This window comes from Corvus cornix, chromosome 3, assembly GCF_000738735.6.
Source record: "Corvus cornix cornix isolate S_Up_H32 chromosome 3, ASM73873v5, whole genome shotgun sequence".
In the NCBI taxonomy this organism is placed as follows: domain Eukaryota; kingdom Metazoa; phylum Chordata; class Aves; order Passeriformes; family Corvidae; genus Corvus; species Corvus cornix.
The window spans coordinates 59,067,121-59,080,587 of NC_047056.1; the positions used below are offsets into that span (position 1 = coordinate 59,067,121).

The 13,467-nt window shown below is 37.8% G+C and overlaps 1 protein-coding gene across 2 annotated transcripts in view; it reads left to right on the forward strand.

Moving 5' to 3' along the window:
- MOXD1 (monooxygenase DBH like 1) overlaps positions 1–12,566 on the forward strand; it is a 49,994-nt gene extending 37,428 nt beyond the window's left edge. Inside the window, exons 7-12 of one of the 2 annotated variants that reach the window (XM_039569631.1) lie at positions 383–549; positions 1,979–2,170; positions 4,830–4,889; positions 6,626–6,768; positions 9,225–9,393; positions 12,077–12,372. In XM_039569631.1, coding sequence (XP_039425565.1) covers positions 383–549; positions 1,979–2,170; positions 4,830–4,889; positions 6,626–6,768; positions 9,225–9,393; positions 12,077–12,241 — 896 coding nt within the window. In that variant the 3' untranslated portion in view covers positions 12,242–12,372. Of the gene's footprint in view, positions 1–382; positions 550–1,978; positions 2,171–4,829; positions 4,890–6,625; positions 6,769–9,224; positions 9,394–12,076 lie in introns of both variants that reach the window. The other variant, XM_039569630.1, reaches the window with a different exon arrangement.
- Positions 12,567–13,467: the final 901 nt, after the last annotated feature.

Genomic DNA, 13,467 nt, shown 5'->3' on the forward strand with positions numbered 1-13,467 from the left:
GGGATTTAGCAGGGCAATTTTCATGTTTAATTGATGCCTTCTTAATTGGAGAGATTTTAAAAGGGATGCGTCATCTCAGATACACTGTAATGTAGCAGGCAATCCAAAACAAAGGAAAAATATAATTAATGGTAGGACTCAAGATGAAGAAATAGATAAAATTTTCAACTAGAAGACAGCACGTGGCTTGAAAACTTTAAAGAGAAAAAACCACTTCCTGCATATGGCTTGACTCATTTCAAGGTTATTGAGGTTGATTCCTTGATTTTCCTTCAGAAAACTTAGGACATAGCATGAAAAACACGAAGCAATTAGGTTTGGGTTTTTTTCTTCTTTTAAACACTGATTTTCAGCCATGGCTGACTGTGTTCTTTTGTTGCAGGCATGATAGATAACTCTGGTTTGAGGCTGATTTACACTCCAGTTTTAAGGAAATATGATGCTGGGGTTATTGAAGCTGGTCTTTGGGTCAGCCTCTTCCACAATATCCCACCAGGCATGCCTGAATTTGTGTCAGAGGGTCACTGCACACTGGAATGTCTGGAAGAGGTATGTCCCTTGACTGAATCCATTGGTTTTCATTCATAGAAATAATTGGGAGAGTCACTTGAACTTCTTGGGAAGATTGAGAGTTACAGTTAAAAGATGTGAGCAAAGGAGTCTGGTGGTCCATGTTGTCCTCCAAAGTGTTGTGGTTTTGAACTGGGTATTTGGCATGCTCACTACTCAGGCTGTTTTAATTATTTGAGTAATAACAAATGACACAGGACTTGCAATGTTTTAATTTTGTGTTCAATATGTAAGCATACATTACTTTCCATGGCAAAGCTATTAATAACTTGGAATAGCTAGCCCAGAAAAAAAAGTTGAGACTAATTCAGACCTGGATGTGTGAAAGGCTCCTAATGATGAAGTGAAAGCCTGAAAGGTGATAGTAGAACAACCACAGAAACTGAAGACCTGAATAAGTTTTGTTGAATGGTCCATGGTACAAAATTATGCATTTATTAAGTACTTGGTTTCATTAAAATAACTTAAATATCTCTGCAGGTAATGGAAGCATTGTCTAAAATCTGTGGTGACTGCATCATGGGAGATCTTCATATACTTTGTCATTTATAAAGGTTGAATTAATAACATGGTTTACAATGAAGGCTACATTAGATACAGAATTTAGATTTGTTCTTGGTGGTGTTAAATATTGTGTATTGTCCTGGCATTTTTCATCCTTAAAACACTTGAGTAACCTATTATCATGAGGTTTCTGACCCTAGGGCTGCTCTTAAAAGGTATTGTAATAACGGATTATTTCTACCTAGAGCACTGAACAAGAATAAAATTTGAGCATACTCAAAGTTTAGAACAGTAGATCTCAGCTAGAATGGGAATGATGTCAGATTTGTGTCAATTTGGAAAAGTTAATTTGCAAATATTTTTGACCTGGAAAAAGTTTTAAATATAAACTTTCAGTATTTCACTACCAGTTCACTTAAAGATGGAAAGTAGAGGATGTTACAACTACAGCCTCTCAATTTTAAGTGCATCTTTCAGCACAATATTGATGATGGCATCATTCATAACTGCATAGAAATTCCTTTTCACAACAAACACCCCCATTCATTAGTTACCAGCCATTAGCAGTAAATTAATGTGCAGGTTTTAGTACGATTCCCTTGAAAGTCTTAAAACTATTGAGAATTATTTGCAGTCCAGTTGATTTTCATTTTAAAAAATGTGTGCATTAGGAGTAAAAACATGTTTTTGTTATAAAAAATAACCACAGAAAAAACCTAGCCTTTTTTGTACATAAACCCTGAATTTCAGTTACAGTTTTGGTTTTGCCCCAGACTGCATTTTTCAGTAAACTGAGTGAATGCAAACTACATTAATTAATGTACTTGCACTCTGTTTGCACATGGCATTACATTACATTACTTTGCATTTGGGAACACTGATGGTGTTGGTTTCTCTTGGCCAGGCTCTAGGTGCTGAGAGACCTGCTGGGATTCAAGTGTTTGCGGTACTTCTCCATGCTCACCTTGCTGGCAGAGCCATCAGGATGCGCCACTTCCACAACGGCGAGGAGCAGAAGCTGCTTGCTTATGATGACGAGTTTGACTTCAACTTCCAGGAGTTTCAGTACCTGAAAGAAGAAAGAACCATCTTGCCAGTACGACACTCTTAATTCTTTTCCTGAAAGTGTTTAAGAGATCATGTGCCCAGCGTTTTCTCATCTTTAGGATTAAATTGCTACATAATTTCTTGGTATAGCATCATAGAATTCTTGGATGTTCTATTAATTTTTCCACTTATCTCAGAGTCACTAATGTGTCTCAGGAGTGTCCACATGAACTGGCTTGGTCCATCAAATCAAGCTATTCTTTGGGTATGTTTGATATCCACAATAACTTGATTTGAACTTTACTACCACAAAGGTTTGAACAAAGCAGATTAGAAAATCCCATATGTGCCTGGCTGTACCATCTTGGTGCATCCAGCAAGAAGAGTAATGGAAATGCCACCTCGTGGTTTTACAGGGCTGTGGGAACCAAGTAGCAGATCTTCAGTATTTGCACACAGCAAGTACCCAGCCTTACAAACATGTTTAAAAATCTGCCAAGTCTTCTGTTTGTTTCACAGTTTTTGTTGTTGGAAGTAAAACTCCATGATCACATTCCACCTGATGTTTCACTAGTAACCAAAACCCTTTGAAAGAAGAAATCATAAAATTCTGTATCATGCAACATCCTACAGTATTCCTGAAAATAATGTAACATAACTTGTAGGAATATTCCAACTACAATTATATTATAAAACAGTAGCTATGCATAGGTATTGCATGAAATGAGTCTGTATTATTTTGTGTGAGTCACTCATTTAAAAATTATTCACTCTTCTTTTGTTAGTTCCATCCAGCATCTTTTTTAAGTTCTGGCATGATGACAGAAATTTTAGTGCTGCAAAGTCTGGGTGCTCCAGATCTGGCCAGCAGAGCAGCTTGTCCTGGTGCATGTAAAGAAGCATGTTATTTAATTGCCAGATGCAAAATGTTGAAAAATGGGATTTGTTCATAATTGGAACCACTAAGGGAGAGGGATCTGAAAAGACCATTGAAATGACTGAACTTCAAGTAGGGTCAGGAGCCCCATGGTTTAAACTTCAGGGGCTTTCTTCAAGCCCCTTTCTCTCTTATATCTCTTCTCCCACACTGTGAGACTTTGATATTTGTACTTTAAAGACAAGAAGCTAAAATGCTAACTTTATAGTTTAATTTCTATAGCAAAATCTGGATGTTCAAGTGCAGAATTTACTCTTTGAAGTCAAATTGCTTGTAGTCTAGGGACTTCAAAGACAAACCGGTGTTACCTCCTTCAGGAAAGAAGGTTGAAGGGTTTAGGAAGAGGGCTGGCAGAAGATGACAGGTTTGCAGAGAAAGCCTGTAATATTTTTAGGAAAATCCATGCAGGTTATAGCAAAAAGGCCTCTTGAAATTCAAGAACACAAGGAAATAGACAACAGAAAAACTATAAACAGTATTTGATAGTAACAGAAACTTGAAAAAAGAGCCAGCTCAATTAGAAGATGGAATTCTTTCTCAGAAGAGAACAGTTTTTTATGCCTTTCATTGTTTTCATCTTATGCAAAATTACCAGTGCAGCTTTACAGTCATCATCTGGTGTAATTCAGAGAACAGTTTAATCAATTAACTAATAGTATAATTTCTCATATAAGTTCTTGTTATTCTCTGTTTCTATAAGCTCTCCCAAGGTTATATCCTTCTTTCAGCTTGTGGAGTCAGGTTACTTTCTTTCTTCACACAGTAGCACTCTCTCCTCCATTTGGAAGCAACAGATCTAGTCTCACGGAAGGAACAATTTTAGTGAATGTTATCCAGTCTGTAAGACAGAGCTGGAGACCTCAGTGGTGGGAACAGCATATTCCCACTGGAAGCAGTGACAGTGTGCCAGTTCATGCTACTTCAGAAACCTCTGTCTCCACTTGGCTGACATGAGGCTGACGCACCTTCTTCCAGCAGTCTGGAGTACAGATTGTGCTAGCATTGGGCTGGAGAAACAGCCTGTAGGAAAGGAGAAATTCTCAGCCTTTGAAGGGTGATCTGTTTTTTTTTAGGGAAGTACAGTGGTTGATAAGGGAAGATGATGATACAAAAAAAATTCCACTTGATTATCTGGTGATTTTCGGATTTGTACTTGATTAGGTACAGGGAGTGAAAGTATTACCAAATAGGTAGATCAGTTTCTCAAGACACCAAAAAGTTAATTGTATGTACTTGAGAAGGGAAGTATTCAGCCTTTCCCATACATATCTGTCAATGTAGTGAAGTCTTTGCCTGCCACTCCTCTACTCCCAGGCTTGGCAGAGAAATAGTTGTTTTTGTGATGTGGAAAGCCTTCTTTTCCTCATTTGCCAAATATTTCTGTTGAAGTTGGCAGGGTAAATTAGCCTGGGTAAAGTAGCACTGGAGGAGTTTTGGAGCAAGAATCATTTGTATACATTGTCTACTACATAATTTTCCAGAAAATGGGATGATAACTGGGTACCTTCATTGCTATTTTAAATGAAAGCCAGACAACACTCTTAACAAGACTCTGTTTTAAATCCATGGGGGATCCCTGAGGATCTGGTGTAATATGAATGCTAACTGCCAAGGCCTGAACATATGGCAATTACCTAATCCTTCACTCTTTCAAAAAGTCATATCCACTGCTCTGATATTTATTTCTTAAGTGCTTGCTGTCATCTGTGGTTACCTGAAGCTGGTGTTGATAAACTTCAGAACCGTGAACTTTCTAAATTTTGTGTTTCAGGGGGATAATTTAATCACAGAATGCCACTACAGTACTGTGGACCGAATTCGCATGACATGGGTAAGCAATATTTTAGTGGATCAAAACAAATACACAGATAATATTGGGGACTAAAATCTTTTTCATAGAACACTATTAAAAATGAGTGAATTTACTTGCTAATGCCTGTGTGCATATAATTATTTATTGTCTTTCCTTTCACAGATTCTTAGGTTTTAAAGTCATCTGAACTACTGTGATCTTAGTTTGATCTCTTGCATAAAGCTTTCATATGACTAGTTTATAAAAATAAGTAAGTCAGCTCATAAAAACTCCTCAAAAGTCAAGCTTTTCTAGTATAAGGAGTGTTTTCTTCACAACAGGTATTAACATGCAAATTCTGTGTACTCTAATGAATTATTTTTATGATCTTGTTACGCATTTTTCCCCAAAGTTGTAATTGCCAGTTCTTATGTTTTGATTTTTAGATAAGCTGTGACCAGGATGTTTCTCCACTATTTAGTTTTGTGCCTAACATAGAATCCAGGCAGAATGAAGTCCTTTGGGTTGGGAAGAGGTGTTGAGAAACCACCCCTCCCTATCAAGGGTGCCCTGCTCTGGTTTGGCACACGGCAGTGCACAGTGTCCCAGAAGCAGCTGGGATAGGTTAACAGAGGCCAGGCACTGGCCATTACAATGCAGCCACTGGGTTTTGGAGGTGAAGTAAATTTGGTTACTCGGGCATGAGCTGGACTGTGCCAGTTGGCTAGGAACACATAGAGTGATGCCAAACCCACTATGTCTGTGGGAGGGATATAGCTGCCAGTGCCAGGGTCTGATCCCACTTCCTGGGGAGGGGCTGAATCCAGACCTCTGGGAAGTGAGACCTGAGGGGTTTCTGTTTTGCAGTTCCTGGCATCCAGAGAGCACAGGGATACCTCTTCCTGAATCTAGGCACATGCAGTAGTTATACAATGAAAAGCAAAAGACCAAGAATGAGGGCTTTTGAGTTTTTGTCCTGTTTTCCTGTGTGGTGACCACACTAACTTTTGGCTCATGTGTTTTGTTTTCTCCATGCCTATTCCTGTGGTTCTGTGAGACTTGTGGAACTTTCCCCACACAGGATTTAGGAACATGCAGTTTATAATCTTGTCCATGTTTACCAAGAGTAATTTTAAGTTAGTTGTTTGCCCCACAGTTCTCAATGGAAGACTGTCTAAGAGTCTATTTCTTCTGCTAGCTAGAAATTATATTCTAATTAGTGATTTTATAATGCATGCTCATTTTTTCTTGAGTCAACATTACCTGTTAACATAAATAATTATTTTCCTTTTCACTCTTTATCTGCATATGTACTTACAAGCAGAGTCCAGATAGATTCATATTCCATCCCAGCCTCCATTTTACTAGGTAAAGCTCACTTAATTTCTTATTAAACAGATTAATTATCCTACAAGGATTTTTCTTCTTCTGTTCCACTTTGAAGCCCTTTTCTGAAATGTGGTAGATCTAAGTACCTTGGGGACAACTGAAAGCAAACCCGAACTTCTCAGACAGTACACTTCAATATAATATGAGCCTTATTTTATTCACTGTTGTTCTTTCTGATGTCTTTTAACTTGGAAGCCATTGCTTGAGCTTCCAGCGTATTGTAATTAATCATGTAATAAACTCTTGCTACTTGATAACCTCCTGTAAAAGATAAACTTGTTGAATTGGACCTCCTGATACACCTTTCATTAGCATATAAATGCTAATCAGTGATTTAATGTGTGGGCTTCCAGTGCTACCTGATTAAAGAAAAATCTGATTTTCAGGGTGGTCTGAGCACCAGGAATGAAATGTGCCTGTCATATCTGCTCTATTACCCAAGAATCAACCTGACCCGCTGTGCAAGTATTCCAGATATAATGGAACAGCTCCAGTTCATTGGCGTTAAGGAAATCTATAGACCAGTCAGGTATGTAAAACGTTTATGAATATGTGTATCACCTCTGTTTCTGTCTGTGGGATTCTTGGATCATTTTTATACAACTTTTCTTTCTTTCTGGAAGTGCAAAATGGCCACTCATGCCACTTTTTTTTTGGTCAATATGCTCTGCTGCTATGTATTTCTCTTGCCAAATTATTTCACATCTCTTTTTTTGCAGTTTTTCTTTTAAGGAAAAAATATTGTTCACATGGGGTTTTTTTTTTTTTCACCACAATCATCTGTAAAAAGTCTATGTACCACTGTTCTAAATCTATCAATTTATTAAAACATGTCAATGTTTCATATATAAAGAGATAATTTTGAAAAGGGGTTTGTGAGCATGGTTATTGAATTTCCCTGGGTAGATTTGTTGTCAGCAATTCTTTTAACAAAAATACGCTCCTTATAGTGCTTAAAATTAAAGTGTCTCAACAGCAGATTGTAAAGAGAGAGAACAGTCAAAAGAGCAAAGTTCCCAAATAAATGAAGTGCAGAAAAATAATCAAACAGTAAAAAGCAGACTGCACTTTTTGTGTGAAAGAATTACACTTCTTTGTTTGTTACACAAAACTAAAGTAATAGTAAGATTTTAAAATCAAATTGATAGACTGATATTGTGTCACCACAAAATTTAAAAGTTGTCTTTGGTTAAAGAGTTTATATTAACAAACCCTATAAACTATTGTTGGAAAATAATTTGACGTACAGGCTTAGAGGTCTTAGTTCTGAAATTTATATTCAAAGAAGAATTTGAAGGAAGTCACAGTGCAATCAATGTCTACATAATTTTCCACACTATTTCCATTTACAACCTCTTTTAATACAGGGAGAACAGAATTTCTAAATTAGTCCTGTCTAAAAGAGTCTTTCTGAGCTTAGAAAGAAAATATTCTAACAAATGTATGCTCTCTTGAGTGTTCATTCATGATAACTGTACTTAAGGAAAAAATGCACATTTGGCCTGGGGAAATAATGATGTTCTGAATAGAGTAAGTATGCAGACTGTCTGCCGCAAATGGAATAGTAATTAGAAGAGGAGATTAATAATGCCTCTAGTATTTATGACCTAATCCACAATTCTTTAAGCTCTGTCAGCCTAAGGATATGTGACCTGATACACATTTCTCTTGTGTCAGTCTAACACTGGAATTGCTTCACTGACTCTAGCAAAGTCTCTCTTGACTTACACATGAAGGCAAACTAGGAGCAGGATCAAGGCATTGTGGCTCACTTTAAAATATTTTTCCTCTGTCTGGTAACAGAGACAATGGCTTAAATCATGAGGAGCAGAGATGAAAGTGATTGGGCCACAGTAGTGGCCCAAGTACCAAAATAGGTAGTTGATTAAAATGACGTCCTCTATGCCTAGATGCTGAGGGGAGCAGAACTCTGGCACAGGCAATTTACCCAAAGCAAGTGGGAGACAGCCTACTGCAAGATAACGCAGATCTGTCAAAACTATTTTGAGAAGATAACTCATGCTCCAAACGCAGTATTAATTAGGTTGCTTGATAAAGTTTTAGATACTTTTATTCTTCTGCAAGCTGTATTGACTTTGTGTCCATAAAAGCTTGATCCCTCCACCATGTTGTTTCCATTCATCCCAGCAAAGTCAAACAAGGAGAAAGCAGAAACAGTGGAAAAGGTTTGGGTTTGGTTTTTTGGTTTTTTTTGGTTTTTTTGGTTTTTTTGTTTTAGTTTTCCTTTGTTACTATTCTTTAGTTTTCTTTACTAAATGGAATCTCATTCCTTCCCTTTCCATGTCTTTGGCTGGTGGGAAATGAGATAGCCCCCATTTGTTCATGGGGATGATTCCCACACTTGGGCAAATAGGTTTTTCAGAGAAGAGCAGCAGGTCTCTAAACCACCCCTCCAAAATGAGCCCTTGCAGCCAGCCCGCAGGAACATGCCAAGGCAATGTCCACAACACCAGGTATTATCTGCTGCCAACTAGTGCAAATCAGAGCAATTCCTGTGCTAGGCTCAGCTTTGACCTGAGCTCAGCAAAACCATCTGGAAGCAGCTTTCTGATGGCAAATGTTTCTTGGCAGCCTGGCCTGCCAAGCCTAGAAGAGGGTGTGGTTTTCTTTTGGCTTTGTTATTTTGAGAAGTTACAGCAGAAGATCTGTTTTATATTGCCTGTGCATTCAGTTTGTAGATCAGAGAACAACAATGTAACTCTTGAAGTCCTTCATTTCTAAAAGCATCTGGCAGCAAGTACTAACATGCTGACAGCCTTTCATAAGTCTGTCAAAATCAATGAAACTGCATCAGTTTTCAGTAGAAGAGAACTTAGCTGAGAATGTGAACTAGGCATAATATACATAGTAGTAGTGCATTTATTTTTCTAAGGAGATTCTCCAAAAGCTTTTCCTCGTCAGTTTCAACTTGATAGTATGTATGTATCTATCTTTTTTTAAATCTAATTGTTTATTTTTCTTTAGGACTTGGCCTTTCATTATCAAGAGTCCTAAGCAATATAAAAACCTGTCTTTTATGGATGCAATGAATAAATTCAAATGGTCCAGATCAGAGGGTCTGTCCTATAATCAACTTGTGCTTAAACTACCTGTCAATGTGAGATGTTCAAAAACAGATAATGCAGAATGGTCGGTAAGTCCGTGTGTTGAAAAGGAGGCAAGAATGCTATAAAACTAATTTGATTTACTGTGTTTCATTGCATATGAATAAATATCTGGTTATACTTCTTCAGGATATTTACACAGCTATATTGCATTTACATACAATAACAAATGATGAGAATGTTTTAGCAGTGTTTTCACCCAACTTGAGTTTTAGCAGCATTTAAAAAGAATAGAAAAGTTGGAGCTTTAATCAGTACTTGGGATCAGTAATGGGAGGATGGGGTCTTTCAGTGGATCTGGAGCTGATCAGAGAGCAAACATGTGTGTCCGGACTAATTGGCCAAGCCAGGAAGCTGTTCTACCTCACTGTTGCCATGGTCAGGGACTTATGTTAGTGTCTTGCAATGGATGATTCAAACCCCTAAATCAGGTTGCATTTCTGAGTCACCTTCTAAGGGAAAGCTTATTGACTGCATAACAAAGAATCTACCTTCTTAACTTGGTCATCTAGACAACCTAAAGTTGTATGAACAACCTTCCGGTAAGTCTTTTTTTTATTGGTCCTAGAATTGTCTATAGTATTGGACCATAAAAATACATTTGGATAGTCTGTTTCCTTTGTGCACCTTTGTTAGATTTTATCTTCTGTAGTTTTACTTTCCTTGTTGTCTTGATGAAAAAACCTTATAAGATAAAAAATAACACCCCAGTAAATTATTATTTTTTCTAAATATCTACTGGTATTTTACCAGGACTGTTGAGAAAAGTTGTCGTCTTTAATGTTGATGTGTGTTTATAGAGAATGGCTAGTGCAGGTAGTATCATCCCTGAAGGGAATACTTAAAAATATTTATTGCTCTTTGAACTCCTTTACAGACTCCACATTCAAGGCTCTTACTTTTTTGAGATTTTCTGCTCAGAAGGGGTGACAGTCTCATTGTACTGGCTTATTTCCTATTGTGATTTCAGTCCAGTATAGCAGAGCTGCTATGAGATACTATTGATTAAGTACTTCCTAGTAAAAGACTTTTGCCTCATTCTCCTCACCCTGGAAGATAGCCCATGCTGCCTCATAGCATGTCACACAAGTCCTTTCAGGCAGTGAAGAAATTGCCCCTCCTACAGCAGCGTTCTTGGGTTTTTCCAACATAGGTCAGACTGTTCTGCCCATTGGATGTCAAAGAAATACTGTGTGCTGTAAGTAATCAAAGAGCTTCTGGGTTTTTCTAGTATTTGTCCCATGGTAGACCTCCTGTGAAAAGTGGTTGTAGACAGACAGTACCTGTCACTGTTCACCAGTTTTGGTTAAACTTCTTGACCTTTACAGCTGCTGGCCAGTAGCAGTTGCATAGTCACTCTTTCACTGATTATTTGTCAGAGGACAAGTTAAGATGATGAAAAGCACACAGAAATTTTATCAAGAGGATAGGCCGGGTTTATTTAATGGTATACTTTCTGGAAAATGCCGTTCCTCTTTATCTTACAGGATGAAGGAACAATACTTACAACTTAAAGAATGTAGTCAAAGAATGAGCTCACTGGAACTGGGAGTTCTTAGTTCTTCCTTAATCACAGTTTCCTTTTTCAAATGACATGGACATATTCATCAAAGCTAAGATTAGAACTCTTTCCTTTCCCTTCCAGTATTAGTGATATTACACTTAAACAATCATCCTCATCAAAATCAAGAACAGATTTAACCTGAATGGTCAAACAATCCCTGAGTTGTTACAAGACTGAAAAGAATTGAAGCAGACAACTGAGTTGAAAATACCATCATCCTTCTATAGAGTTGGTCCCTATTTCAGTTTTACTTTTGTGTTGTGTTTGCTAAGATTAAGTCAATATTTAGTTGGGGTTTCTTTCCACAGTACAGAATAACAGCAACATAGATAAAATCCCCAAAACAAGCATATGCTGTACAGGTGGGCATTCAAACTTTCAAAAATGTGCCCAGGAGCTTACTTTCTGCAGAGCTTATTTTCTTTGACGCGTGAGGAGTAAGTTTAGGAACAGCAAGCTGAGCAGTGTACACAAATGTCTCTAATTTCATGTCAAAACAATAACAAACATGTAGTTACATCCAATTCCATAAAATTGCACTGAGTTCTATGGGAAGAGTGAAAAATACTCAATATATATAGCAATATGACACTGCTGCATGTGACCTTGCTTCAGCAAGGACATGGGACCAGATGACCTCCAGAGATCCCTTCCAACCATTCTGTGATTCCGTGGAATAATGTGTACACAACTGCTTTGGACGTGCAAGTGTGAGCCTTTCATGCAGAAATGAATGCATTCAAATATCATCCTGTATCCCTATAGCAGAGTGACACTGCCACTGCCAGCTTTCATTTTTATTTGACAGAAGGATGAAAACAACAACCAAACCATCCAAACAATCCCACAAAGCAAAATAAGGTCATTCAAACCAACAAACCAAAGTGTAACCTTGCTTTACTGGAGAGGATGCCAGTGTGTACTGCTGCTCTCGAGATGAGGACGTTGAATATGCACACTGGTTGATCATTTGGCATGCAATATATTCATATTTTTACTGAGCTTGATGTTTCCACAGTGAGAGTCACAGTCCAAGTACAAAACTATCAATAGATTCTCAGGCAAGCTGCCAATTATCTTGAGAACGAAAAGAGTTTACTGATCATATGTGACAAAACTCTGATAATTTTTTGTTATTTTAATTTCAGATCCAAGGCATGACAGCTTTACCTCCTGAAATAGAGAGACCATACAAGACAGAGCCAGTAATATGCAGCTCATCTTCCTGCTTAAGTTGCAGTTTATTCCTCACCCTGTTGTTTGTTGTACACATCACAGCCAGTACCATAGGAAACACTGGGCCCTCTGTATAATAATTTTTATTCATCTGTGTTCTGTATGCCATGCAAGTTCTGATGTGTTTGCACTGTTGCTATTGTAGATTTATTTTTTTACGTATTAATAAACTAAATTTTCCGGATCAAAACAAAATGTATACATCCTCTGGAAACTGTGGGGTTTTTGGTTTTCAATGTAAAATATGTATGAAATACAGTAGGTACACTGACACATTGAATAGTGAAATCTTTTCCTGTACCGTTTTCTTATATTTTGTTCTGACTCTTTCACGTGGTGCTTTCAAAGTCATCTATGTATATGGGTAAAATTAATAAACTAAAAGCAACCTAGTTAACCACATTCAGCCTGGTCCGTGCTGTATTATTTTGCCTTGGTTCTTGACATCTGCAGGTAATGAAATTACTGCCGTATGGACAGGTCTTGCAAACATATATTTGGGTATGTCTGACTGACACATGCCATAAAGCTACGGGAAGGATTCATTCAGGGAGGACATTCCTGGGAGCAACACACTGCAAAAGCATCTCTGCTCCTGAGACTTGGGAGCTATGGGTGTTAAAGGGATGAAAAGACAGGCAGAACTTCAAGTCTCCCCATAGTGAATCCTGTACAAATCCTTTGGCTTGGTTGGCATTTCTTTTTCCTGATCCCAGGCAATTCAGGGTGTTTCTTCTCTCTTAAGATACTTGCTCAGTGAGTAAATCTTTGGTGAGAAGTAGGCACTCCCTTTCTAGATTTGATCTGGACAGCAGGAGCAATATATATCTATCTCACATTTAGGCTCTGGCATGCACAGAGAACCAAGCCTGCCAGGAGCTATTGTTAGCACACACTGAGCAGCACAACTGGCCAAATAGCTGATTAAGAAGTAGTTTTTCTGTACAATGTTTTTTTTTATATTTGGAAATCACAACTTTTTGATTTAGATGGTGTTGGGTAGGGAAGATTCCTGAAAGAGACACAGTTTATTGCTCCCCAGTGAAATTATGGCACACGGTAGAAAAGGGCTTTGAACATTTAAAAAAAAAATTCATTTTTGTAGCCATGCTGCAGTTACAGTAAGCTATAACTTTTTCAGTAATGCATAAACTTTTCTGGAATGTGGCTGTAAAAATAAGTTAGTCTGGATGCTGAGAGTGCTTCCCTGTTCGCTGCAACACCTGCTCTACAGTTAACCTCTGTAGACTTAGTTACACACAGGCTTTGTTATGTACATTTTATGTCATTGAGCACTCCTGTG